Source organism: Suncus etruscus, chromosome 6 (assembly GCF_024139225.1).
Source record: "Suncus etruscus isolate mSunEtr1 chromosome 6, mSunEtr1.pri.cur, whole genome shotgun sequence".
Lineage (NCBI taxonomy): Eukaryota > Metazoa > Chordata > Mammalia > Eulipotyphla > Soricidae > Suncus > Suncus etruscus.
Window position 1 is genome coordinate 33,978,812 of NC_064853.1, and position 22,723 is coordinate 34,001,534.

Here is a 22,723-nt window from a genome sequence, read left to right on the forward strand (position 1 = left end):
GAGAAAATTAGGTGGGGAAGTTGAGTAAAAACTCACTAAGCTCAGTGAGTAAAAACATAACACAGAAGGTTCAATCAGTACATACTACTCAGTAACTCCTCAATGACTTTAGTAACACCATTATGAGATCTATGTCATAATAAGCAATAAAAAGTAAATTACTTTGTGCCTGCTAAGAAACAGGCTTGGGGAGGTAAATGGGTAACTGGAGACATGGTGAAGGGATGGGTGTTGGAACACTGAATGCCTAAAATGACTGCATTATGAGCAACTTATCATGGTTTTTAAATAAAGCTCCAAATAAAAAAAGAAAAGAAACACTTAATTTTTACTATGCACCAGAAACACCATACTGTTCTGGGAATATATCTGTAAGCTGAACATTTGCACTTGCTTTCCTAACAAAGTATTGATCAAACTTAGGTTCAAATCGACTGTGAATTTGGAGGAAAAATATTAATTTGTGTTGAACAGAGAAGTGGATAGGAAGTGTGGGATTAGGCGCAGAAGAATCACATATGGATAGCTCTAGTTCTGTGAACAAAAACAAGTTAGTTATCCCCACCACAGTTACTTACTCACTTATTAAAATCTACTCAATTACCTCCTCCCAAGGCTTACCCACTAATTCATTCTTTCAACAAGTATTTTCTGAGCAACCACCAAATGCTAGATACTATTCAGATGCCTGGAAATGGACCAAAACAGGGCCTGCCCCTTTTAATGAGAGCCTTAACAGATCAATAAAGCAGGGATATCTAGGGGATGAAAATGCAAGAAAATGACATGGGGGTCAGAGAGGATAACAGGCAGTTATCAGGCAGAACCAGATGACTATTTAAAAGGGGTGGGCAGAAAAGTTTCAAGAGCAAGGAAGCACCGAGCTCAGCCTGAAAAGGGTCACCCTTTTTAGAGACTGTTCAGAAATGGGGATGTGCTCCAAAGAAATGACTGAGCAAATGCCACTCAAGAAGACTGGACTACTTAAGGCACAGCAAAGAGCCTATGGGGTGGAGTGGAGCGATACAGGAGCCAAATAACAAATCAGGCGTGGGGCCCTGGTGAACTTGGTAAATCACTGAGAGAAATAGAAGTCACTAGATGTTATGGTCACCAGAGTAATGAGACCTATTCTGTAGGTTAACAAGACCACAATGGCTTAATGTGAAATTAGTCTACAAAGAAGCATGTGTGGGAGCAATCAGGAGGGGAGGAGATGATGGTCTTTAGTCAGTGAGCTGTGGAGATATTTAAGGAAAAGCCAAGTGGAATTGCTGGTAACTAGTTTGCTGTCAAAGAACTTTGACCTGAGCAACTGGAAAGGTAAGGCTGGCATTGACTGGCAGAGGGAAGATTCTGGTGTGGGGGAATCTTGTGTGCAGGAACCAGGGAGTAAATCCTGGCATAAGGGTGCAGGGTGTGGGGAGAGTCTGGTCTTGTATTACATATCTTGGCATCATCAACACTGAGAAGGTATTTAAAGCCAGAAGAATGGATCAAATCACCAAAGGGGTTGTTAGGAATGGATTGTATAGAAAGGGCCTAATAGAGTGCTAGGCATGTAGTAGGTACTCAATAAACATTTTCCCACTGCTCCTGCAGGGAACTTGGTTGGCTGTTCTGGAAACAGTAACCATTCCTCAGAGTATACTCTAGCTTGCCTCATGATTAGTAGTCTTTCATAACTGACTTGGTTTTCCCTGGCCATTGGTGGTTAAAAGCTGTTGGGTTTGGCTTCCATGACTGTCTTCACATGGAACTTCTTATGCAATTATGTCGGATCATTCAAGTCCCCAAGCTTCCCATAGGGAGACCAGACAGGGCGGCAGCGGCAGCGGCAGCAGCAGCAGCAGCATAGCACGAGACAAAAGCTTATGCAGAGCACCAAGCACACGCACAGGGCATGTGCCACAGCCAACTAGAGCAGGTGAAGGCTCTAGCTCCACCAGTTCCCAGAGGGCAAACAGCAACTCCGGAAACACACCTGCAGATCAGGGCCTACTTGTTGGGCCCCACATGGCTCATCTCAGCAGGCCTGGAGGGTGCATTCCTAGCTCATGGTGTCACAGCCTTCATAACCAAGACAAAAATCTCCTAAAGGTTCTGTCGGGAAATCTGTGCCTCTAGTACTGGCAGAGCTAACCACACTCTTTCTCCACTGACCTCAAATCGCCTTCTCATTGAGGCAGGCCTGTCTGACTGACCATTTCAATTTACAATCTCTTTTCCAGCACTCTCTCTCTCTCTCTCTCTTTTTTTTTTTTCCTGAAAAGGGTCAGGATTGAGCACTGTGCAGATGTGCTCAATGTGCTATAAAGGACTAAGCAAATACCACACAAGAAGAGACTGGAACTATTTCAGGCACAGCAACAGCACAGTCCAAAGTGGAAGGGCACACAAGGAATGATCCCAGATACGTATCTAATGGGAACAATCTTCACACTAACAAATGGTTTTGTTCTATGGCTACAAAAGCAGGGAATTCTAAAAAGAAATAAAAAGCTATTTCCTTTTCATCTATTTTATTCCAAGGCACTCCTCACTTTCCACATTACCAAAAACTTTATGTAATGATACCACTTTTCATTTCCTGCCCATCTTGTTCAGTGCCTAACACATGGTAGGTGTTTAAAGCATTTCTTGAATGAGTAAGAACATGTTTATTTCCTTGTTGGGCAGCAGACTTCATCCCTGAGTCTTTCCCCAGTCCCTTAACTTTGAGGGGACCTGGAACCTCCCTGGAGAACAGATTTCACCCCCTGAAAGAATCATCCCATCAGGTTGGAGCTGAGTGCATTGAGTAGACCAACGGTCAGTGCTCAGGAAACAGAAGGAATTCTGAAGTGACCATGGGTCAGCAAAGACCCGATGCCCCCATTTTTAGTTCCCAGAATACCCTTGTAAATCATTCTTTTTCTTTTTTGTTTTTTTTCGGGCCACACCTGCTTGATGCTCAGAGGTTACTCCTGGCTACGCGCTCAGAAATTGCCCCTGGCTTGGGGGGACCATATGGGACACCGGGGGATCGAACCGCAGTCCTTCCTTGGCTAGCGCTGCTTGCAAGTCAGACACCTTACCTCTGTGCCACCTCGCCGGCCCCTCTTATAAATCATTCTTATGAGGTTGTTCATATGGCTTGAAATTATGCTTTAAATTAGTTACAAAGCATATAGTTAAACTCAAGGAATGTGTGCTAATTGAGATGAAAAAATGAAATCTGCTTTCTGCGGCCGTATGGCTCGGAGATTCGAACTCTCCGAAGACATTGGCATTTCCTCCCCTGAAGACACCCAACCCCCAATAAAATGCTTTGATCTGAAAAAAAAAAAGAGAAAAAATGAAATCTGGGGTATGATCCAAGTCTCTTTTGAGGAGGCTATCAACACCCCAGACACTCAAAAGGATGTATGAAAAGTTAAATCCCAGTATCCTTGGAGGATTAACATTATTCCTCACTTGATAGTAAAACTAGGCTTAGCAGTTAAATAACTCACTTATGCACTAAAATGTGGTGTTCAACTTTGAAAATCAATGCCTTAGTCCAGAATCCATGTTTTTTAACTTCCAAGTCAACTGGTCTTGTGAATGACAAAGTTAACTGTTTGGTTTTTTTTTTGTCTTTTTTTTGTTTGTTTTTTCGGAGCACACCCGTTTGATGCTCAGGGGTTACTCCATTCAGAAACTGCCCCTGGCTTGGGGGGACCTTATGGAACGCCAGGGGATCGAACCTTGGCTAGCGCTTGCAAGGCTTACCTCTAGTGCCACCTCGCCGGCCCCACAAAGTTAACTGTTAAATGACAAGATTTTATAGAAGTTGCTGAATCTAAGTGTATATGGATAATCTTTACAACACTGGTAAGTGGTTTTGTTCTATGGATACAAGAACAGGGAATTCTCAAAGGAAATATAAAAGTATTTATCCTGCATAATTAAAAAGTATGATGAAACATGTACCCAAAGCATCTATTTCCAAATTATTTGGGGGGTGGGGCACATCCAGTGGTACTCAGGAGTTACTCTTGGTTCTGTACAAGAAATTACTTCTGGCAGGCTCCAGGAACCATACAGGATACTAGGATGATCTGGGTCAGATGCATGCAGGCAAATTTCCTACCCACTGTTGTACTTTTCCAGTCACAATTTTTTTTAAATACCCTGACAAGAGATATTTAAAAAAATATTTCTAAGTGGGGCCAGAGCAATAGTACAGCAAGCAGGGCATTTGCCTTGTACATGATCAACCTGAGTTTAATCTCCAGCATCCTATATGGTTCCCTAATCACTGCTGGGTTTGGCCCCCCTCAAAAAAATATTTCTAAGTAACAAAACTTCCTGAACAGAAAGCACCTGGGACTGGAAGACAGTACTGGCAGGTAAACCAAAGCCAGTCAGCTCTGATCTATGAATCAGATCTCACACATTCCTAGGTCTGTATGTGACTATGAATTAAGAATGTCATTTATATTTTAATTTATACTTCTTTGGGGCCACACGCAGCAGTGGCCAGGGATTACTCCAGGCTTTATACTCACTGGCAAGGCTTGGGACCATATGAAGTGCCAGGGATTAAACTGAGGTCAGGTACTCTATCCACTGTACTACCTCTCCAGCCTTTAAGAATGTCATTTATATTTTAACTTCTTTTTTTTTTGGGGGGGGGGCAATACTCAGCAATGTGCAGGGCTAAAATGATAAGAAATTAAGGGAGATAGCTCAGTGGGCTGAAGTACATGCTTTACATGCCAGAACCCAGGTTTAATTCCTGGCACCACATGGTCACCCAAACACCTGAAAATACCCCCTGAATACAAAACCACCAAGCCAGGAGTAGCCTCTGAGCATGACTGGATGGGACCTAAAGACTAAACACAAAGAATGACATGAAGTTAAAATTTCAATTTTTATTTGCACACTCCCATTTACTGCAGCATTATTTACAGTAGCCAAGATCTGGAAATAATCCAAATGTTCAACAATAGATGTGTAGATAACGAAATTATGATGTATATACACAATACTACTCAGCTAGGAGAAAAGATGAAATCATGCAGTTCGCAACAACGTGATAGAATTAAGTAGCATGGAGAATGTCATGTTAAGTCAGGAAGAAAAAGGTGGGGGGTCTGAGTGATAGCACATTAGGGTAGGGTGTTACTCAGGGAGTAATCCCTGAGAGCTGTTGGGTGTGGTCCAAAAACAAGGAAGGAAGGAAGGAAGGAAGGAAGGAAGGAAGGAAGGAAGGAAGGAAGGAAGGAAGGAAGGAAGGAAGGGAGGGAGGGAGGGAGGGAGGGAGGGAGGGAGGGAGGGAGGGAGGGAGGGAGGGAGAGGGAGGGGGAGAGGGAGGGGGAGGGAGGGAGGGAGGGAGGGAGGGGGGGAGGGAGGGAGGGAGGGAGGGAAGGAAGGAAGGAAGGAGGGAGGGAGGAAGGAAGGAAGGGAGGGAGGGAGGAAGGAGGGAGGGAGGGAGGGAGGGAGGAGGGAGGAAGGAGGGAGGGAGGGAGGGAGGGAGGGAGGGAGGGAGGGAGGGAGGGAAAGACAGAAAGAACATCAGGTGAGCTCAGGTGATTTGTGGAGTATAATGAAACAAAGCTAGGAATTAGACAACCCCTGTAGTTGTTTTGGGACACACTGGTGGCACTCAGGGGTTACTCCTGGCTTCTATGCTCAGATATTGCTCCTGGCTCAGGGGAAAATATGGGATGTCAGGGATTGAACCCAGGTCCATCTCAGGTCAGCTGTATGCAAGGCAATGCCCTACTGCTGTGCTACCACTCTGGCCCCATCTTATGCCAGATTTATAAATTCTTTAAAATACACACTTTTAGGGGCCAGAAAGATAGTATAGCAGCAAGCAGGGCACTTGACTTGCATGAGGCTGACCAGGGTTCAATCCCTGCTATCCCTTACACTGCCAGGAGTGATTCCTGAGTGCAGAGCCAGGAGTAACTCCTAAACAATGCCAGATATTGCACCCCACCCACCAATACTTGCAGTATAAAATACGAGATAAATTGTAAAGTACAATTCACTTTGTGGGTTGTTTGTTTGTTTTTGATTTTTAGGTCATACCCGGCAGCGTTCAGGGGTTACTTCTGGTTCTGCACTCAGAAATCACTCCTGGCAGGCTTGGGGGACCATTTGAGATGCCAGGAATCGAACCAGAGTTTGTCCTGTTTAGGCCGTGTGCAAGGCAAATGCTCTAAGGCTGTGCTATTGCTCCAACCCCGTACAATTCACTTCGTAAAATGTGCTTAGATTCTTTTTTTTTTGGGGGGGGGGCAACACTTGGTGGTGCTCAGGGTTTACTTCTGGCTCTGAGCTCAGAAATCGCTCCAGGCAGGCTCAGGGGACCATATGAAATGCCTGGAATCAAACTAGGGCTCGTCCCAGTTGGCTACGTGCAAAGCAAATGCCCCACTGTTGTGCTAATGCTCCCGGCCCCTGGACTCATTATTTTGATGTTTGTTTTGTCTTCAGGTTAACAGTGAATCAGATTTCTTTCTCTATATATTCAAATGATTAAAGATGATAAAATTGCCATTTATATACATCAATGGTTATTGTACTATAGCTTGATCTAAGTCTAAAAAGAGATAAATATGGTGAAAGAATATGTACATACATACATATATATAAAACACATCACTGAAATAAGTACAACTTTGAGAAGAAAATTATAATAAGAAAATATATGAGGTAGGGGGCTGGAGCGGTGGCGCAAGCAGTAAAGCATCTCCCTTGTTGGCTCTAGTTAGGATAGACTGTGGTTTGATCCCCTGGCATCCCATATGGTCCTCCAAGCCAGGAGCAATTTCTCAGTGTATAGCCAGAAGTAACTTCTGAGTGTCACCGGGTGTGGCTGAGAAACCTCAATAAATAAATAAAAAAATACACACACACACATATATATGGGCTATAAAGTTCTATTAGAATATTGTCTGCTCATTCCGTTGCAATAGAGACAATAAGACACAAACTCCAGAATAGGATTATAATTAGCAATCAAACTACCTGGCCTTTAATAGAATAAATTTGCTAATCCTCATTAAAGATCATTTCTTCTGGAGCCCAGAGAATATAGTGAGTAAGGTGCTTGCTTTTTACACAGCTGAGTTCAATCCTCAGCACTCCATACAGTTCCAAGCCACTGGGAGTGATTCCAGAGCGCAGATCCAAGAGTAAAATCCTGAGCACAATTAGATGTGGGCTCAAAATGAAACAAACAAAATACACATTCTCTCTCTCCTTACTTAGCCCACTAACTCTGTCTTCAGTTTTATCTATCTGCTACTGAATTCTACTGCATTTTAATTTTTGTCCACTGTAAAGTTTCTTTTTTGATTGTTTGTTTTTGGGTCACACCCAGCAGCACTCAGGAGTTACTCCTGACTCTATGCTCAGAAATGACTCCTGGAAACTCGGGGAACCATATGGGATGCCAGGATTCGAACCACCATTCTTCTGCATGCAAGGCAAACACCTTACCTCCATGCTATCTCTCTGACCCCCATTGTAAAATTTCAATTCTAGAAATTCTTTGTTCTGCTAATCTTCTTAAAAAATTTTTTTGGGTTGTGTGGATTGATAGCAGAGAAGGTAAGGAGTTTGCCTTGCACATGGCCAACCCTGGTTCAATCCCCAGCATTCCATATGATCCCGAGCCTGCCAGAGCCACGAGTAGCCCCAAGTGCCATCAGGTATGACCCAAAAACCAGGCCTAAGAAGGGGTGCAGGACATGGGTCACCCCAGCACAACCTCTACCTCCTTATTCTGGTACTCCAGGGCTTTTCCTGGCCACATGGCTGGGCAAGCCAGTGAGGTGGGTTCCTTGGAGGAGTTTATTGGCTTTCCTAGGCTTTCCCCATATCCCTCCCGGCTCCAAAGGGAGGGTCTGGGGTGGGGGCTCTGACCTTCTGGTCTTCTAGCTCGGGAAGGATCTCCTTCCTTCCTGGGAGCTGGGAGGTTCTGCCAGCATGGCGTTTGGCAGCCCTCCACCATGCCAAAGGCCTCTTTAACCAGGCCTAGGAAGGGGTTAGGGACATGGGTCACCCCAGCACCCCTCTATCTCCTTCCTCCGGTACTCCAGGACTTTTCCTGGCCACATGGCTGGGCAAGCCATCGAGATGGGAATAGCAGCACAACAGGTTCTGGCATTAGGACTTACCAGGGAAGTTTCCTTATTAAACCTGTCCATTGTAAAACCGCTCGGGGGCTAGTCCCCAGGCGCGGAACATTATGACAAATATGGGTATCGTTGTGTTTCATCTGCTTGTCATTATCTGAATCTGAGTCCAGGAGCTCGTTTTATTTTTTACTCCCTCACTCCCATCTCTTTTTACCCCACATTTTACCATTTTTCTGTACTAATGATTTTTGTTTTGGCCAAGGTGGATACATATCTTTCACAGTAAGTTTTTGGGTGGAGTCTGCAGCTTCAGCAGGCAACGCGTCACGGCAAGGTTCCATGCTGTAGGCTTTTTGGCCAAGATAAGGTGAAGATGCAGCCTCAGCTGCCCCCCACAGCCTTCTCTCTCCTTCCTCCCCATCCCTAGGGTTATTCCTGGACACCTGCTCAGGGTCCCAGCAAGTGAGTTCCGGTGAGGTGCAATTTAAAAGAGATCCCAGGCTTCCTTATTCCTGCAAGGGGCTGGGAGGGGACTGGTGAACTTTCAACTTCCAGCAATTAGGAAGCAAACGTCTCTCGGGGATTCAGAAGCTTCAGCAGGCAACAAGGGGAGGACATGACTCCATGTTCTCTTCGCTTGTCCAAATCACAGACCAAAGTGGTGTCTCGGAAACACCTCCCTCCCTCTTGACTATTTCTAAAACATAAAAGGGACACGTGTATCTCCTTTGTATATCTCAGATGTATTCCCTTAACACCTATAACTCTTTTCGAACATCCTCATATAGTGACAATTTTGCCCACTGGATTTGTTATTTGATTGTTTGATTTTCCCCCTTTGAGATCTGTTTTATAAGCAATACTGGTAGAAGAGTATCTCTGTATAGATTTCATGTTCGAACCAAGTTACGGGGAATGTTGAACTTTATTTGTCGGCCCCCAGATGCACCAACAATATCTTGTGGCATTGCTTCTCTTTTGCATAGGCACATTAAAATGGGAAAATAATACATCTGCAAACAAGTTCTTATCTAATAGAGATGGGAACACAAATTTGGTAATGTAATTAGGCCTTTTACCCTGAACATTGGCATAATGATTTGGCTTAGGCCTCAGAATGGGCATCGCCCACACACACCTGAATAATGAATACCATCTATGGAAACAACCACAATTGTCTATAACATTACCAGGATCCAAGCCTCTACCAGGGAAGACCTACCACTGCTTTGGCATTGACTTACTCCAAAGAGTGCTCCCAACATCCAGACGACTCAGCAACAGTCTGCATGCAGGGCAAATTGCTCCGCATTGAATGGTATGCTGAAACTAGAGGATGCTCCACATTGGCCTGACATCGATGAAAGAAATGCACAGAATCCAGAGTCTTTATAAGAATCTGATACCGGGCCCGGAGAGATAGCACAGCGGTGTTTGTCATGCAAGCAGCCGATCCAGGACCAAAGGTGGTTGGTTCGAATCCCGGTGTCCCATATGGTCCCCCATGCCTGCCAGGAGCTATTTCTGAGCACACAGCCAGGAGTCACCCCTGAGCAACGCCGGGTGTGACCCAAAAACCAAAAAAAAAAAAAAAAAAAAAAAAAAGAATCTGATACCAACAATAGCTAAAGTGTGAAAAAGTTTCACCGGGATCTTGAGAATGACTCGAGTGAATGGACTGGTACACCTGGAACCCAGAGTCGGTCTTATGCCAATAAACTTCTGGGGTAAGGCCTTTTTGTAATCAGGTCAAGGATTTTTTTTTCCATTTTCCCCATTTTTCTGGACCTATGCAAACAACGGCAATTGCCACTATCACACCTTTACTATATTTTTTTACTCTTATCCTTTAAGGAAAAAAAAATACAACTTATTGAATTTAGAAACAAATAACTGTAGTAGAATGCCTGTCTCGAATACAGGTAGGGGATGGTGAAGGGGGGTGTTCTGGTTATGACTGTAACCCAACTATGATCATGTTACTTAAATAAAAATATATTTAAAAAATTAAAAAAGAAAAATTTCTTTTTTGGACTACACTCAGCAGTGATGGGGGCTATTCCTGATAGTGCTAAGAGGACTAAGTAATACTGGGGGAAAAAATCTGGGGTTTCAAAATACAAAACATGCATCACAGCCCTTTGAGCCATCTCCCTAGCTCCCTAATCTACTTTTATAGCTCCTATTCCACTTCTACAGTTCAATCCTGTCTTATATTTTCTAATACGCTGTATATAATCGCTTTATGAAATGTGCCCAATAACTCCAATTTCAGAAGTTTTCATGGGTCCTGCTCTCTTGTTTTTCATGAATCTCAGTAACAGAGATTTGTTTCCTCTGTGCTCAGTTATTTATTATAAACTTGTTTCCTCTGTGCTCAGTTATTTATTATAAACTGCTTGTTTCCTTGAAAAGACTTTGTAAGAAATTCATGTTCTCCCCAGAGATAGCCTAGAATACCTTACAATGAATTCATGGATCAGCTGGGTGAGAGAAACTCTGGCTGTGAATATCAAGTGTATCTGTGTTATTAACTTATTGTCCTGATCCACTCAGCTTCTAGCAACCTCTCCTGCAGTTCTGGCAGGATTTGCTTGGGATGCAGATTCAGTTCTAGCTTATCCTTGTACTGCGTCCTTTGGGGCTTTAGTATAGGAGGGGAAATGATCAAAAGTTGGAAAATATGGAAGAAAATACTAGGACTGGAGGCTAAAATGAGAAGGCCTAATGCTGAACCCGAGTTTCAAATGTAATATTTAAAGACTACAAATCACCAAAAATACCGAAATTCTTCTAGTCAATAAGCTAAATGAAGCCAATAAAAATTATTTCTTACATTTGCATAGTTATTCAAACTTTATAGAGATTCCTTTCATTCTTTACAAAATGTTAACAAGTATTATTTTGTCCTAAATTTCATAAGTGAAAATTAGGGTTTAGAGAGTTAATTATCTAAGGTCTTTCAGCAGCAAGAATGGGGGTGAAGTCCTATTTTCTGATCCAAATTCAGCTCCTTTTGGTGAGATATAGAACGCAACACAAAAAGAGGAAGATTTCATACAGCAAGACCTGAGGCCATTACCCGTAGAAAACAGAATCCTAAACTTGGGAGAAGGTTAAAATCCCACACATGTGCTTCTTCCTGAAAACAGTATTGGATTGAAAAAGCTTTTGCAAGAGGTAGGAAAGTTCCAGTTTGTACCTTAAATTGTGAATTAAATCAAATGAGATAGTCAATCCCCTAGGTAAAAGGTCAAGTTCAATCAAATTTGTGGAATGAGCTAGTTACACAACAGATCCACAATAGTCTCTCATGGTTCACTCAACTGTCAGAACAGCAGAGCAGGGATGTCCTCTTAATTCCCGCCTTATCCTAGTGAAGACAGTTTAAATACTGTAGTTATCATGTCCTAGATAACATAAATCAATGTGATTCAACTTGGTAATTACTATATCTCTTCCATCTTGGTGACATTTCACTTTCTTATAGCTTACACTTCACTTGTTTTTCAGTCCAGGCACTAAATTGAGAATTTTCTAAGAGTGAAGCCTGTGGCTCTGTAGCATAATTAAGCCGCATCTATGTGCTAAATGTGCCTGTTGACAACTCTAGTCTGATATAAAGAACAGGACCATTCCTCCCCCATGATATATAAAACCTGGAAGAATTACTATATCTGAAGTCATTGTATAAAACACCAGAGCCAAAAGGAAAAGGGAGTAAAGCCAGATAATTCAGTGGGAAAACTAAACTGCCACTAATCTGAAGTCTGATATACAGCTATGGTGATCACCATCATCTTTCAAGATCCTTACTTGAAAGAGAGAAAATGAGGGGCCAGAATCATAGCACAGTGGGTAGGGTGTTTGCACACAGCCGACCCGGGCTTGATTCTCAGCATCCTATATGGTCCTCTGAGCCTACCAGGAACAATTTCTGAGAGCAGAGCCCTGTAGGAGTAATCCCTAAGTGTCATCGGTATGGTCCAACACCTACCCACCCCCAAATAAAATAAAAAAGAAACAGGAAATGAAAGCAAAAACCAATTCTGACCTTTCATGTCTGTCTGACATGGCATACAGGTACCCCAAAATAACTAACAACAAAAGAAGTTACAGATACTTTTATAACCATTTATTAAATGTCATCGTGAGAGGTACTGTGCAGAGCAGAGTGCACAGAACCAATCTCAAGGTATTTCAGTATAATAGGGACCTGCAGAGTCAATTCATCTATCAACCATTCATCTATCCATTCAACCATTCATTCAACTCATCCGTTCAATCCAACCATCCATCCATCTGTCCATCCATTTTTGTTTATCCATTCATTTATCCTTCCATCACCTACTCATTTATCCAATCATTCATATCCATTTGCCTGTCCATCCACCCATCCATCTGTCCATTCATTCACTATTTATTTATTTGTTGTTTTTTAGGTCACACCCGGCAGCGCTCAGGGGTTACTCCTGGCTCTGTGCTCAGAAGTCACTCCTGGCAAGCTGGGGGGGGGGGGAGGAACGGACCATATAGGATGTCAGGATTCAAACCAGGGTCCGTCCTATATCGGCCGCATGTAAGGCAAATGTCTTATCGATGTGCTATTGCTCCAGCCCCATTCACTGTTTATTTACCCATTTACCCATCCATCCATCCATCCATCCATCCATCCATCCATCCATCCATCCATCCATCCATCCATCCATTCATTCTTCTATCCAAACATTCATGCATACATCTCTGCATCCATGTGCTAAGGGTTTACTGAGCAACTAACAAACAAATTTCAATAGTGTTTAGGTGGTAGAGACATCAGGTAGAACAGCTAGGGAAGAATTCTTGAAAACTTAGATGCTCTGTACTTGAAAATACCTATGAGAAGGAATAATTTCAATTAAATCCTTATAATAGCCCTGTGAGATATGTTAGGCTCAGAGTGATTAAATAGCCTGTCCCAAATCACAGAGAGTAAATGTCAATCTGAGATTTGAACCAAGTTTTGCTTGACTTCAGGGCTGTGATCTTAGTAAATTAATAATAATTATACAGTTAACTATAGTATAATCATTGGTGATAGAGGTAGAAAGGTAATTTTGGAAGAAAGGAGGTGGTCATTAAATTTCTCAAGCAGAGAAGCAAGAAAAGGGAGTTTCAGGGACAAACAGCAAGCACATGCCAGCTTAGAGAGAAATGGACAGTCCCCTGGGAGCAAGAAAGCAAATTCAATCCAGGAAGAAAGAGGGGCTGAGCATGGGAGGTTTTACCATGCCAAGTAGCAAAGCATCTTTGAGAGGCCACTCCCTGAGACTATATGACTCTCCTACTCTACTGTAGAAGCTTTCCAGAGGTGTCCTTGTTCTCGGTGGCTGTTAGCTTCTGTCACAAACTGACTCTGGCCTTGTGTTTGCAACCACAATTCCATTCTCTTCATGCCCCTACGTGCTATAATATGTTCCACACTACAATGGACAGACCCCAGGGAATCCCCCAACCATCACAACAGGGATGAAAGCCAAAAAGTCAGATATGCACCCTGACCCTCACAGACCTCTCCCTCACAGCCAACCACTTCCTCAATGTACTCACAGTTTAGAGTCCAGCTTCAGAAGAAAGCCCAATCGATCATACTCTGAAAAAAAGAGAAACAGCAGAAAAGGTCATAAGAGTCAAATGACTACTGCCCTACGTAAATTGCAACCCAGCCCAGGCCCCAGGGAGAGACAACTGCTTTCAAGAACAGAAGCAAACGCAGTCTCGGCCACCTTTCATCCAAAAAACTCTGGCAGACAACAGCTTGCAAGGAACCATGAGCAACTTCAAACATTGCCCAGCCTTTCAGACCAGCCAGTCTTATGCTCTTCCATAAAGGTCATCCTTTATAAATATGTGACTGGAAATTGAGATTTAGTAAGCCACAAACTGAAGCCCTAAAGATGATGAAAAGAAACCTCTGTTTTTCCCCAATTTCTATGCACAACTTTTGCTGAATCATTTTTCTAACTCTGAGGATAAGGTTGTGGTAGCAAGGAGACCTCAAAAGATCATCTTTAGCAGCTGGAGTGATAGCACAGTGGGTAGGGCAATTGCCTTGCACACTGCCAACCGGGTTCAATCCCTGGCAACCTATATGGTCCTATGAGCCTGCCAGGAGTGATTTCTGAGCACAGAGCCAAGAGTAACCCCAAAGCACCACCAGATGTGGACAAAAAAACAACAAAAAGATCACTTTTGGTAAAGCTCCTTGTGACAATAACATAGAATTGATAATTAAAGAATCAAATTTAAATTAAATTTAAAATAAATTGGTTAGTCATTGGTGACAAATGATCATCAAGGGCTTATGTAAGTTCTTGATATTTTATCTCATTCTGCAGCAAAGCTGAAGCATTTTTTTTACAGAATTGTGTCAAGTACAAATTTTTGTTTGTTTGTTTATGAGTCACAACCAGGGATGCTCCAGGGTTACTCCCGGCTCTATGTTCAGAAATCACTTCTGGTGGTGCTTAAGAGATGAGATGCTCAATGAGATGCCGGGGATCAAACCTAGGTCGGCTGGATGCAAGGCAAATGTCCTACCTGTTGTGCTATTGCTCCAGCCCCCAAATACAAAATTTTTAAAAAGAAGTCATCTGAGAGTGAAAAGGGGAATAATACAAGAAATGGGCAGATCCACCAGGATAAGAACACTATAAGACAAAGATTTGCTAAGGGCCTAGGTTCTTGTTGCTTGAAGTTTTCCGGTCTATCCCCAACAGTTCTTACAGCTAATAAAGTGTAAAGCACTGACATAATGGTTTGCAGTCCTAAAATAAGCCCAGGGAATCACAACTATTCCTGACACTAAGAAGATTTCCTGTCTCTTCATAAATATTTATAGAAGAAAAATTATAGGAGTGTCATAGATCTGTTTCTTTTTCTTTTTGGTTTGAGAGCCACACCTGGTGATGCTCAGGGGTTACTGCTGGCATGTTGACTGTGGGGGTCGTGGGGGTGCATGAGAGTCACTCTCAGTGGTATTCAGGGGACCATGCAGTGCTGGGGATAGAATCCGGGGCTCCTGCATGTAAAACAGGAGCACTAGCCTCTTGAGCTATCTCTCACTTATTACACTTTTGCTCAATTATTACAGGTGTTTGTGTATGTATGTGTGAGAGGGAGAAAGATTTGTGAGGAGAGCAAGTGAGTGAGAAAGAGTGAGAAAGAGGGAGAGGGGAGGGAGAGAGAGAGCAAGAGGGACAGAGATAGAGAGAAAGGTATCAAGCATGTGTACAGGCATCGAGGCTCTTGAATGGCCAAGACAGGCAAGGGCAAATGAGTGTTTTCTCATAAAGAACTGCACTGCAGAGAGAAACTATTTCTCCCCTTAACATCAAAGACACCAACCAGAACACACACGCCACAGAAGGCTTGCCTCTGATCACAATATATTTGGTTCAGTGAAAGCCTTTTCTCCATATTTTTTTTTGTTTGTTTTTTTGGTTTTTGAGCCACACCCAGTGGCACTCAGGGGTTACTCCTGGCTCTTCGCTCAGAAATTGCTGCTGGCAGGCTTGGGGGACCATATGGGATGCTGGGATTTGAACCAATGTTGGTCCTGGGTCGGCCGCTTGCAAGGCAAACACCCTACTGCTGTGATATCCCTCCAGCCCCGCCATACAATTTTGCTCTGACTTGATAAACAGATGATAGACTTTTCTTAATTTATCAGAAACTTAAATCAATAACAAAAACAATAACAACAAAACAAAAGGTTTCAAGTTAATATTAATTGAAGACAAAAATCCACAAAAAGTCCACAGAAACTCTTCAAAGTTTAATGTTCTTTCAACTAAGTCCATTTGATCATTTTCTGAAAAAGAGCACCTCATAATTATGCCCCCCCATGTAGTCATAACCAGAGAACAATCTTCTGGCCTTCACTGTGAGCCCATGCATGGTCCCAGAGAGGCCAGGCACTGTTTCCTCTTCTTGCAAATTCAAATGTCAGAGGTCAAGCAAAAACATCACATAAATGAGAGAAACAGAAGAATGTAAGCCTGCTGACAGCAGCTCACATGGCTTCTTTAGCTGCATTAAAAATAACCCTTTTTTCAACACATATTTCCCATAAAGTAGCTATATCTACAAGTTAGTTTCCAGTGCATCTGAAGCTTGGCTCCGTATGTGTCATAAGCACATACACACTAGGTGCCAATTAAATATGTAAGGACACTTTGTGTTTCTAAAGAAATTATATTCCTTCCGTGACTCCTGGTCTGTTTTTCTCTTTCTTTAGCTGAGACAGGAATATTTCACTTCACTATTTCATTTAAGGAAAGGTAGCTGGGAGCCTGAAGTGCCATTGAAGCCACATTGGCTACTCATGTCACTATTGTAGGACTGAGAGGGGCTGGCAAACCTCAGGACTCTCACAATGGGCAGCCTCTGGCTCCAGCTCATCATGCCCTGCATTATCACATCTGTTCGGCTTTTTTTTTTTTTTTTTTTGGTTTTTGGGCCACACCCAGCGGTGCTCAGGGGTTACTCCTGGCTGTCTGCTCAGAAATAGCTCCTGGCAGGCACGGGGGACCATATGGGACACCGGGATTTGAACCAACCACCTTAGGTCCTGGATCGGCTGCTTGCAACGCAAACACCGCTGTGCTATATCTCTGGGCCCTGGCTTTTTTTTTTTTTTTTTTTAAGGCAAGAATAAAAATCTTTTTGGGTACATTTCTCAGTTTCTAAATATTGGCTAGACAGTCAAGAAAACTTTAGATGAGAACAACTAGAATATCGCCAGGCCACAACTAGAGAGTTATCGGCTTGTAAACTGCCCTATACTGAGCTTTATACTGAAGGTGGGGCCAGAAGGCCGAGGCCTCTCTTCAATAATACTGTACTAACCAGTGGGAGAGTTCAGTGCTCAAGCTGTGGTTACCAGGAACTACTAGGGTCACTCCTGGTAGTATTCAGCATGTCATAAGATGGGACTGAATTCAGGTCCCCAGGCATGTAAGACATATATGTCTTTGACCACTGAACAACCTCCAGTCCTGGCACTGACAGCTTTTAGGGGTTAGGAGCATTTATCTTGGTAGCCATATATGGGAGATTCTCAAAAAACACTTGTGGGGAGTAGAGAGAGAAATCTGAGCACAGGCTTGGTTTGCAGGTCTGTCTTCTTTTTTTTTGTTTTTTTGTTTTTGGATCACACCCGGCAGCGCTCAGGGGTTACTTCTGGCTCTACACTCAGAAATTGCTCCTGGGAGGCTCGAAGGACCATATGGGGTGCCGGGATTCGAACCGCTGTACTTCTGCATGCAAGGCAAACGCCCTACCCCCATGCTATCTCTGCAGCCCGAAGCCTGTCTTCTATTTCTGGTACCACATGGTTCCCTGGACACTACCAGGAGTGAACCCCAAGCACAGAGCTAGGAATAGTCTATAAGCATCAAAACTCAAAAAGTAAAATAAAAGCATTTTTGGCTATTATTATCATATTGGCCATAATTCAAAACCAAAATGAGTCTAACAGGAGCTAAAAAGAGAAAGTCTCATCAAACCTCAAAATGATAAATTTTAGGTGCCAAAGTGAAATGCTAAACCTACAAATGCAGGTTTCCAAAGGAAACATCTGGAAGTTTGACACATCATTCCAAAGACCCTCCCCACATCAAAGATGAAAGGAAATAGTGAGAGAGTAAGGGAGAGGATCTAAGTTTCTCTGAGACTCTAACAAACTACATTTTCTTTTAGTGGGCGTATTTCTCTTTCCGTGATGTGGAAGTTTCACAGGAGACTTTCAAGCCCGAAGTACAAGACAGATTGACAAATCTGGCCACAAAATGGGCCAACACAGCAGAAAACTACAGTAGAACCAGCTTGGCCCCCAGAGCTGCTGCAGACAATGGGGGAGGAAAAAGGTGCAGTGGGTCAGAGATAAGACCTCTCCACAGAGGCCTGTAGAGCCTGGCAGAAAGGCACAGGGCCAGACCACCATGGCCCAGAAACTGCAGGAATGATTGGTAAAGCCAGAATTTCTCCACTAGTGACACAGAGGTCAGAAACAGCAGCCTGTTGTGTGGGGAGACAGTAGTTCAGACTCTGCTACCAAACCCCAATGTTAGAAGCAGAAATGACTATAACCTTGAAGGAAGTGAAAGCCAGGACTAATGCATAAGGTTGAATACTTTGCTCTTGGAATTGATGCCTCAGTGGGATTAAAGGGCTTCAATTTCAGAAGTATCAAAAAAAATGTTTATTTGAGGGAGGAGGCTATACCCAGCAATGCACAGCAGTTACTCCTGGCTTTGCAATCAGGAATCACTCTTCACAGTAATCAGGGGACCATATGAAATGACAAGAATTGAACCTGGGTCAGCCACATGCAGAGCAAGCACCCAACCACTCTCACCCTCAAAAAATTCTTGGCTTGCTACATGTGTCTTAAGGGCCTAGAGCAGTGGTCGGCAAGCCGCAAGCCACATGCGGCTCTTTACACTTGTTAATGCCCTCTTCTGTGTGCTGGGCGGCGGGCGCTCCAGGAGTCAGGACTCTGCTCCTAGCCTCTGTCAGTGCTAAGGAGCAGAGTCCTGACTCCTGGAATGGCTGCCCAGCACACAGAAGAGCCACATTAAAAAGTGTAAAGAGCCAAGGCATGCAGACCACTGGGCCCTAGAGAAAGATACAGAAAGGTACCTGCTATTTTCCAGAGGTCAGACCCCCTGGTTGTACAAACATATGCAAATAGGCTGAATTCCATTTCTCTCATAACCCAGGTTTGGGAAGGATCAGATGCGAGGGATCCAGGAACAAGACACTGGTACTGATATGCATCAGGGCTCTGTCCAGCAGCCTTGCTATCCTCAGATGCTTCCTTCTAGCATAAGAAACATGGGTGTGGCAAAAGCTGGCTCCATGTGTGTGACACCAGGCGGGGGAAAATCCGCGAAAGTACACCGGCCCAGTGGGGCTCAGCTGTGAAAGACTGTGAGTGTGACCTGTCTATGTCTGTCTACTGTCCTCTTGCGTGAAACTCTTGCGAGTGGGGCAAAAAGAGCCTCCAGAAACCTCGCTCGCCCAGACGCCATTTTCAGGGAGGGACTTCAGAGCATAAAAACCGGCTAACCTTTGCAAAAGCTGGCTCCCTGTGTGTGACACCAGGCGGGGAAAATCCGCGAAAGTACACTGGCCCAGTGGGGCTCAGCTGTGAAAGACTGTGAGTGTGACCTGTCTATGTCTGTCTACTGTCCTCTTGCGTGAAACTCTTGCGAGTGGGGCAAAAAGAGGCTCAGAGGAGCACGGCTGCTCTGCTTCGCTACGCGGCCGTGCACTCTTTCTAAGGAAAGAACTCCATTGCAACAAGAAGGAAAAATCACACTAAGAACGGCGCTATATCACAGAAGCAAACATTCCTCTCTGGACTGTCTTCTCTGTTGCATGCTCGGGCCTAAGATTTGACCCAGTGTGAGGCTTCATCCACGGAGGACTCCCCTCCCATAGAGGCAAGTCAGCCCATCCAGAAAGGGAGGAGCGAGAGGAGTGTGCTGCCTACATCATATAGACAATGATACCACTACAACACGTAGAAAAACCCACAATACAAGTGTGACAATGGGGAAACAACGCAGGCCAGCATCAGACATAGAGAATGAAGATGACAATTCTGAGGACCAGATAATGACTGAACAACTAATCAACCTCTCAGATAAGGACTTTAGACTAGCAATATGGAAGGTGCTCAACAGACTCCAAGAAACCATGGATCGAGTTGAACAGAACACTAATAAGAACCAAGAAAATATGAAGGCAGAAATGACAAAACTCCAAACTGAAATAACATGTCAACTAACAGGACTGAAAAAGTCAGTAAACGAAGTGAATGACAAAATGGATAAGCTCTGGGACAGGGTATCAGAAGCTGAGAATAGACTTGGTGCTGTGGAAGATGAGATACATAACAATTCCATACAGCAGGAGAGATTGGACAAAAAACTTAAAGCAAATGAGCAGACAATGGAAAAATTAGTCAAAGAATGGGAAACAGACGAAAATAGAAGTCTATGATAAGATCAACAGAAACAACTTAAGAATCATTGGAGTCCCAGAGACCCAGGAAGAAAATTTCCAGGAAGAATCAATAGTCAAGAACATCATTAAAGAGAAACTTCCAGAGCTAAAGAATATATGTGATCAAATCCTGCATGCCCGAAGAGTACCAACCAAAAGAGACCCCAGAAAAACCACCCCAAGACACATCCTAGTTACAATGACAAATCCCACAGATAGAGACAGAATTCTGAAAACAGCAAGATCAAAAGGGGAAATCATGTTCAAGCAAGCTTCCCTGAGATTTACAGCAGACCTGTCACCAGAAACGCTCAATGCCAGAAAGCAGTGGTGGGATATTGTGACAAGACTGAATGAAATGAATGCTTCACCCAGAATACTATACCCAGCAAAACTCACTTTCCGGTTTGATGGAAGAATACATGGTTTCACAGACAAAAAAACAGCTCAGAAACTTCACAGACACAAACCAGTCTTAAGAGAAAAACTGAAAGACCTAATCTAAGACAAGACTACCCAAAAGACACACCAAATTTTGAAATAAAGATGGCGTTAAATCCCAGGACAATTCTTTCTCTCAACGTCAATGGACTAAATGCACCAGTTAAGAGACACAGAGTGGCTAAATGGATCAAAAAACTCAATCCAACCTTCTGCTGCCTACAAGAAACGCACCTGAATAGTCAGAACAAACATAGACTCAAAATAAAAGGCTGGAGAAAAGTTATCCAAGCAAACAACACCCATAAAAAAAGCTGGAGTGGCCATACTAATATCAGATAATGCAAACTTTATACTCAGGAAGGTTGTAAGGGACAAAGACCGACATTTTATATTAATCAAGGGGTACGTAGAGCAGGAAGAATTCACTCTCCTAAACATATATGCACCGAATGAGGGGCCAGCAAAATATTTAATACAACTGTTGACAAATCTGAAAAATAATATCAACAACAACACAATAATTGTGGGGGACCTTAACACGGCTTTGTCAACACTGGACAGGTCAACCAGACTGAAACCCAACAAGAATATACTAGACCTGAGGAGAGAAATGGAAGAAAGAGGCCTAGTGGATATATATAGAACACTCCATCCCCAGAAACCTGGATACACATTCTTCTCCAATGTACATGGGACATTCTCCAGGATAGACTACATGCTGGCACATAAAACATACCTCCATAAGATCAAGAGGATAGAAATTTTGCAGACTACCTTCGCTGACCACAAGGCTCTGAAATTATTTGTGAACTCCAAAGGGACTCAGAAGAAACACTTTAACACCTGGAAGTTAAACAGCCTCATGCTCAATAACCAGTGGGTCCGAGATGAAATCAAGGAGGAAATCAAAAGGTTCCTGGAAACAAATGACAATAAAGACACAAACTCTCAGAACTTATGGGACACAGCAAAAGCAGTACTGAGAGGAAAATTTATAGCTTTGCAAGCACACATCAGGAAGGAAGAAGGAGCTTACCTGAGTAGCTTAATGACACAGCTAATAGAACTAGAAAATGCTCAACAAAAGGACCCAAGAATAGGAAGACAGAAGGAAATAACAAAGCTGAGAGCAGAAATCAACGAAGTGGAAACTCAAAAAACAATCCGAAAGATCAACGAAAGCAGAAGTTGGTTCTTTGAAAAAATAAACAAGATTGATAGACCACTGGCAAACCTAACAAAGAAAGAGAGAGAGAGAGAAACTTGATAACTCGTATCAGGAATGAAAAAGGAGAGATCACTACTGATATGACAGAGATTCAAAGGGTAATCAGAAACTACTTTGAAAAACTCTACGCCACTAAAAATGAGAACCTGGAAGAAATGGATAAATTCTTGGACTCTTATAATCTTCCACGGTTGAAGGAAGAGGATGTAGCATATCTAAACACCCCCATCACCATTGATGAAATTAAAACAGTAATCAAATGTCTGCCGAAAAACAAAAGCCCAGGTCCAGATGGATTCACTAATGAATTCTATCAAACTTTCCAAGAGGAACTACTGCCAATATTGGCAAGACTCTTTCATGAAATTGAACAAACAGAAACACTTCCAAATAGCTTTTATGAAGCCAACATCACCTTGATACCTAAACCAGACAGAGACGCTACCAAAAAAGAAAATTACAGACCAATATCACTGATGAATGCAGATGCAAAGATCCTCAACAAAATCCTGGCAAATAGGATTCAATGCCTCGTTAAGAAGATCATCCACTATGATCAAGTAGGTTTCATCCCAGGAATGCAAGGCTGGTTTAACATCCGTAAATCTATCAACATAATACACAACATCAATAACAAGAAAAATAAAAACCACATGATCATATCAATAGATGCAGAGAAAGCATTTGATAAGGTCCAACACCCATTCTTGATCAAAACTCTCAGCAAGATGGGAATGGAGGGAACCTTCCTCAATATAGTGAAGGCCATCTACCACAAGCCAGTGGCAAATATTATCCTCAATGGAGAAAAACTGAAAGCCTTTCCTCTAAATTCTGGCACAAGACAAGGCTGTCCTCTCTCACCACTCCTATT

General features: G+C 43.1%; 1 protein-coding gene across 2 annotated transcripts in view; it reads right to left on the reverse strand.

The window, feature by feature from the left end:
* ST3GAL3 (ST3 beta-galactoside alpha-2,3-sialyltransferase 3) overlaps positions 1-22,723 on the reverse strand; it is a 246,338-nt gene that overhangs the window by 104,578 nt on the left and 119,037 nt on the right. For both annotated transcript variants that reach the window (XM_049774906.1, XM_049774905.1), the window contains one exon: positions 13,713-13,755. In XM_049774906.1, coding sequence (XP_049630863.1) covers positions 13,713-13,755 — 43 coding nt within the window. The remainder of the gene's footprint in view (positions 1-13,712; positions 13,756-22,723) is intronic.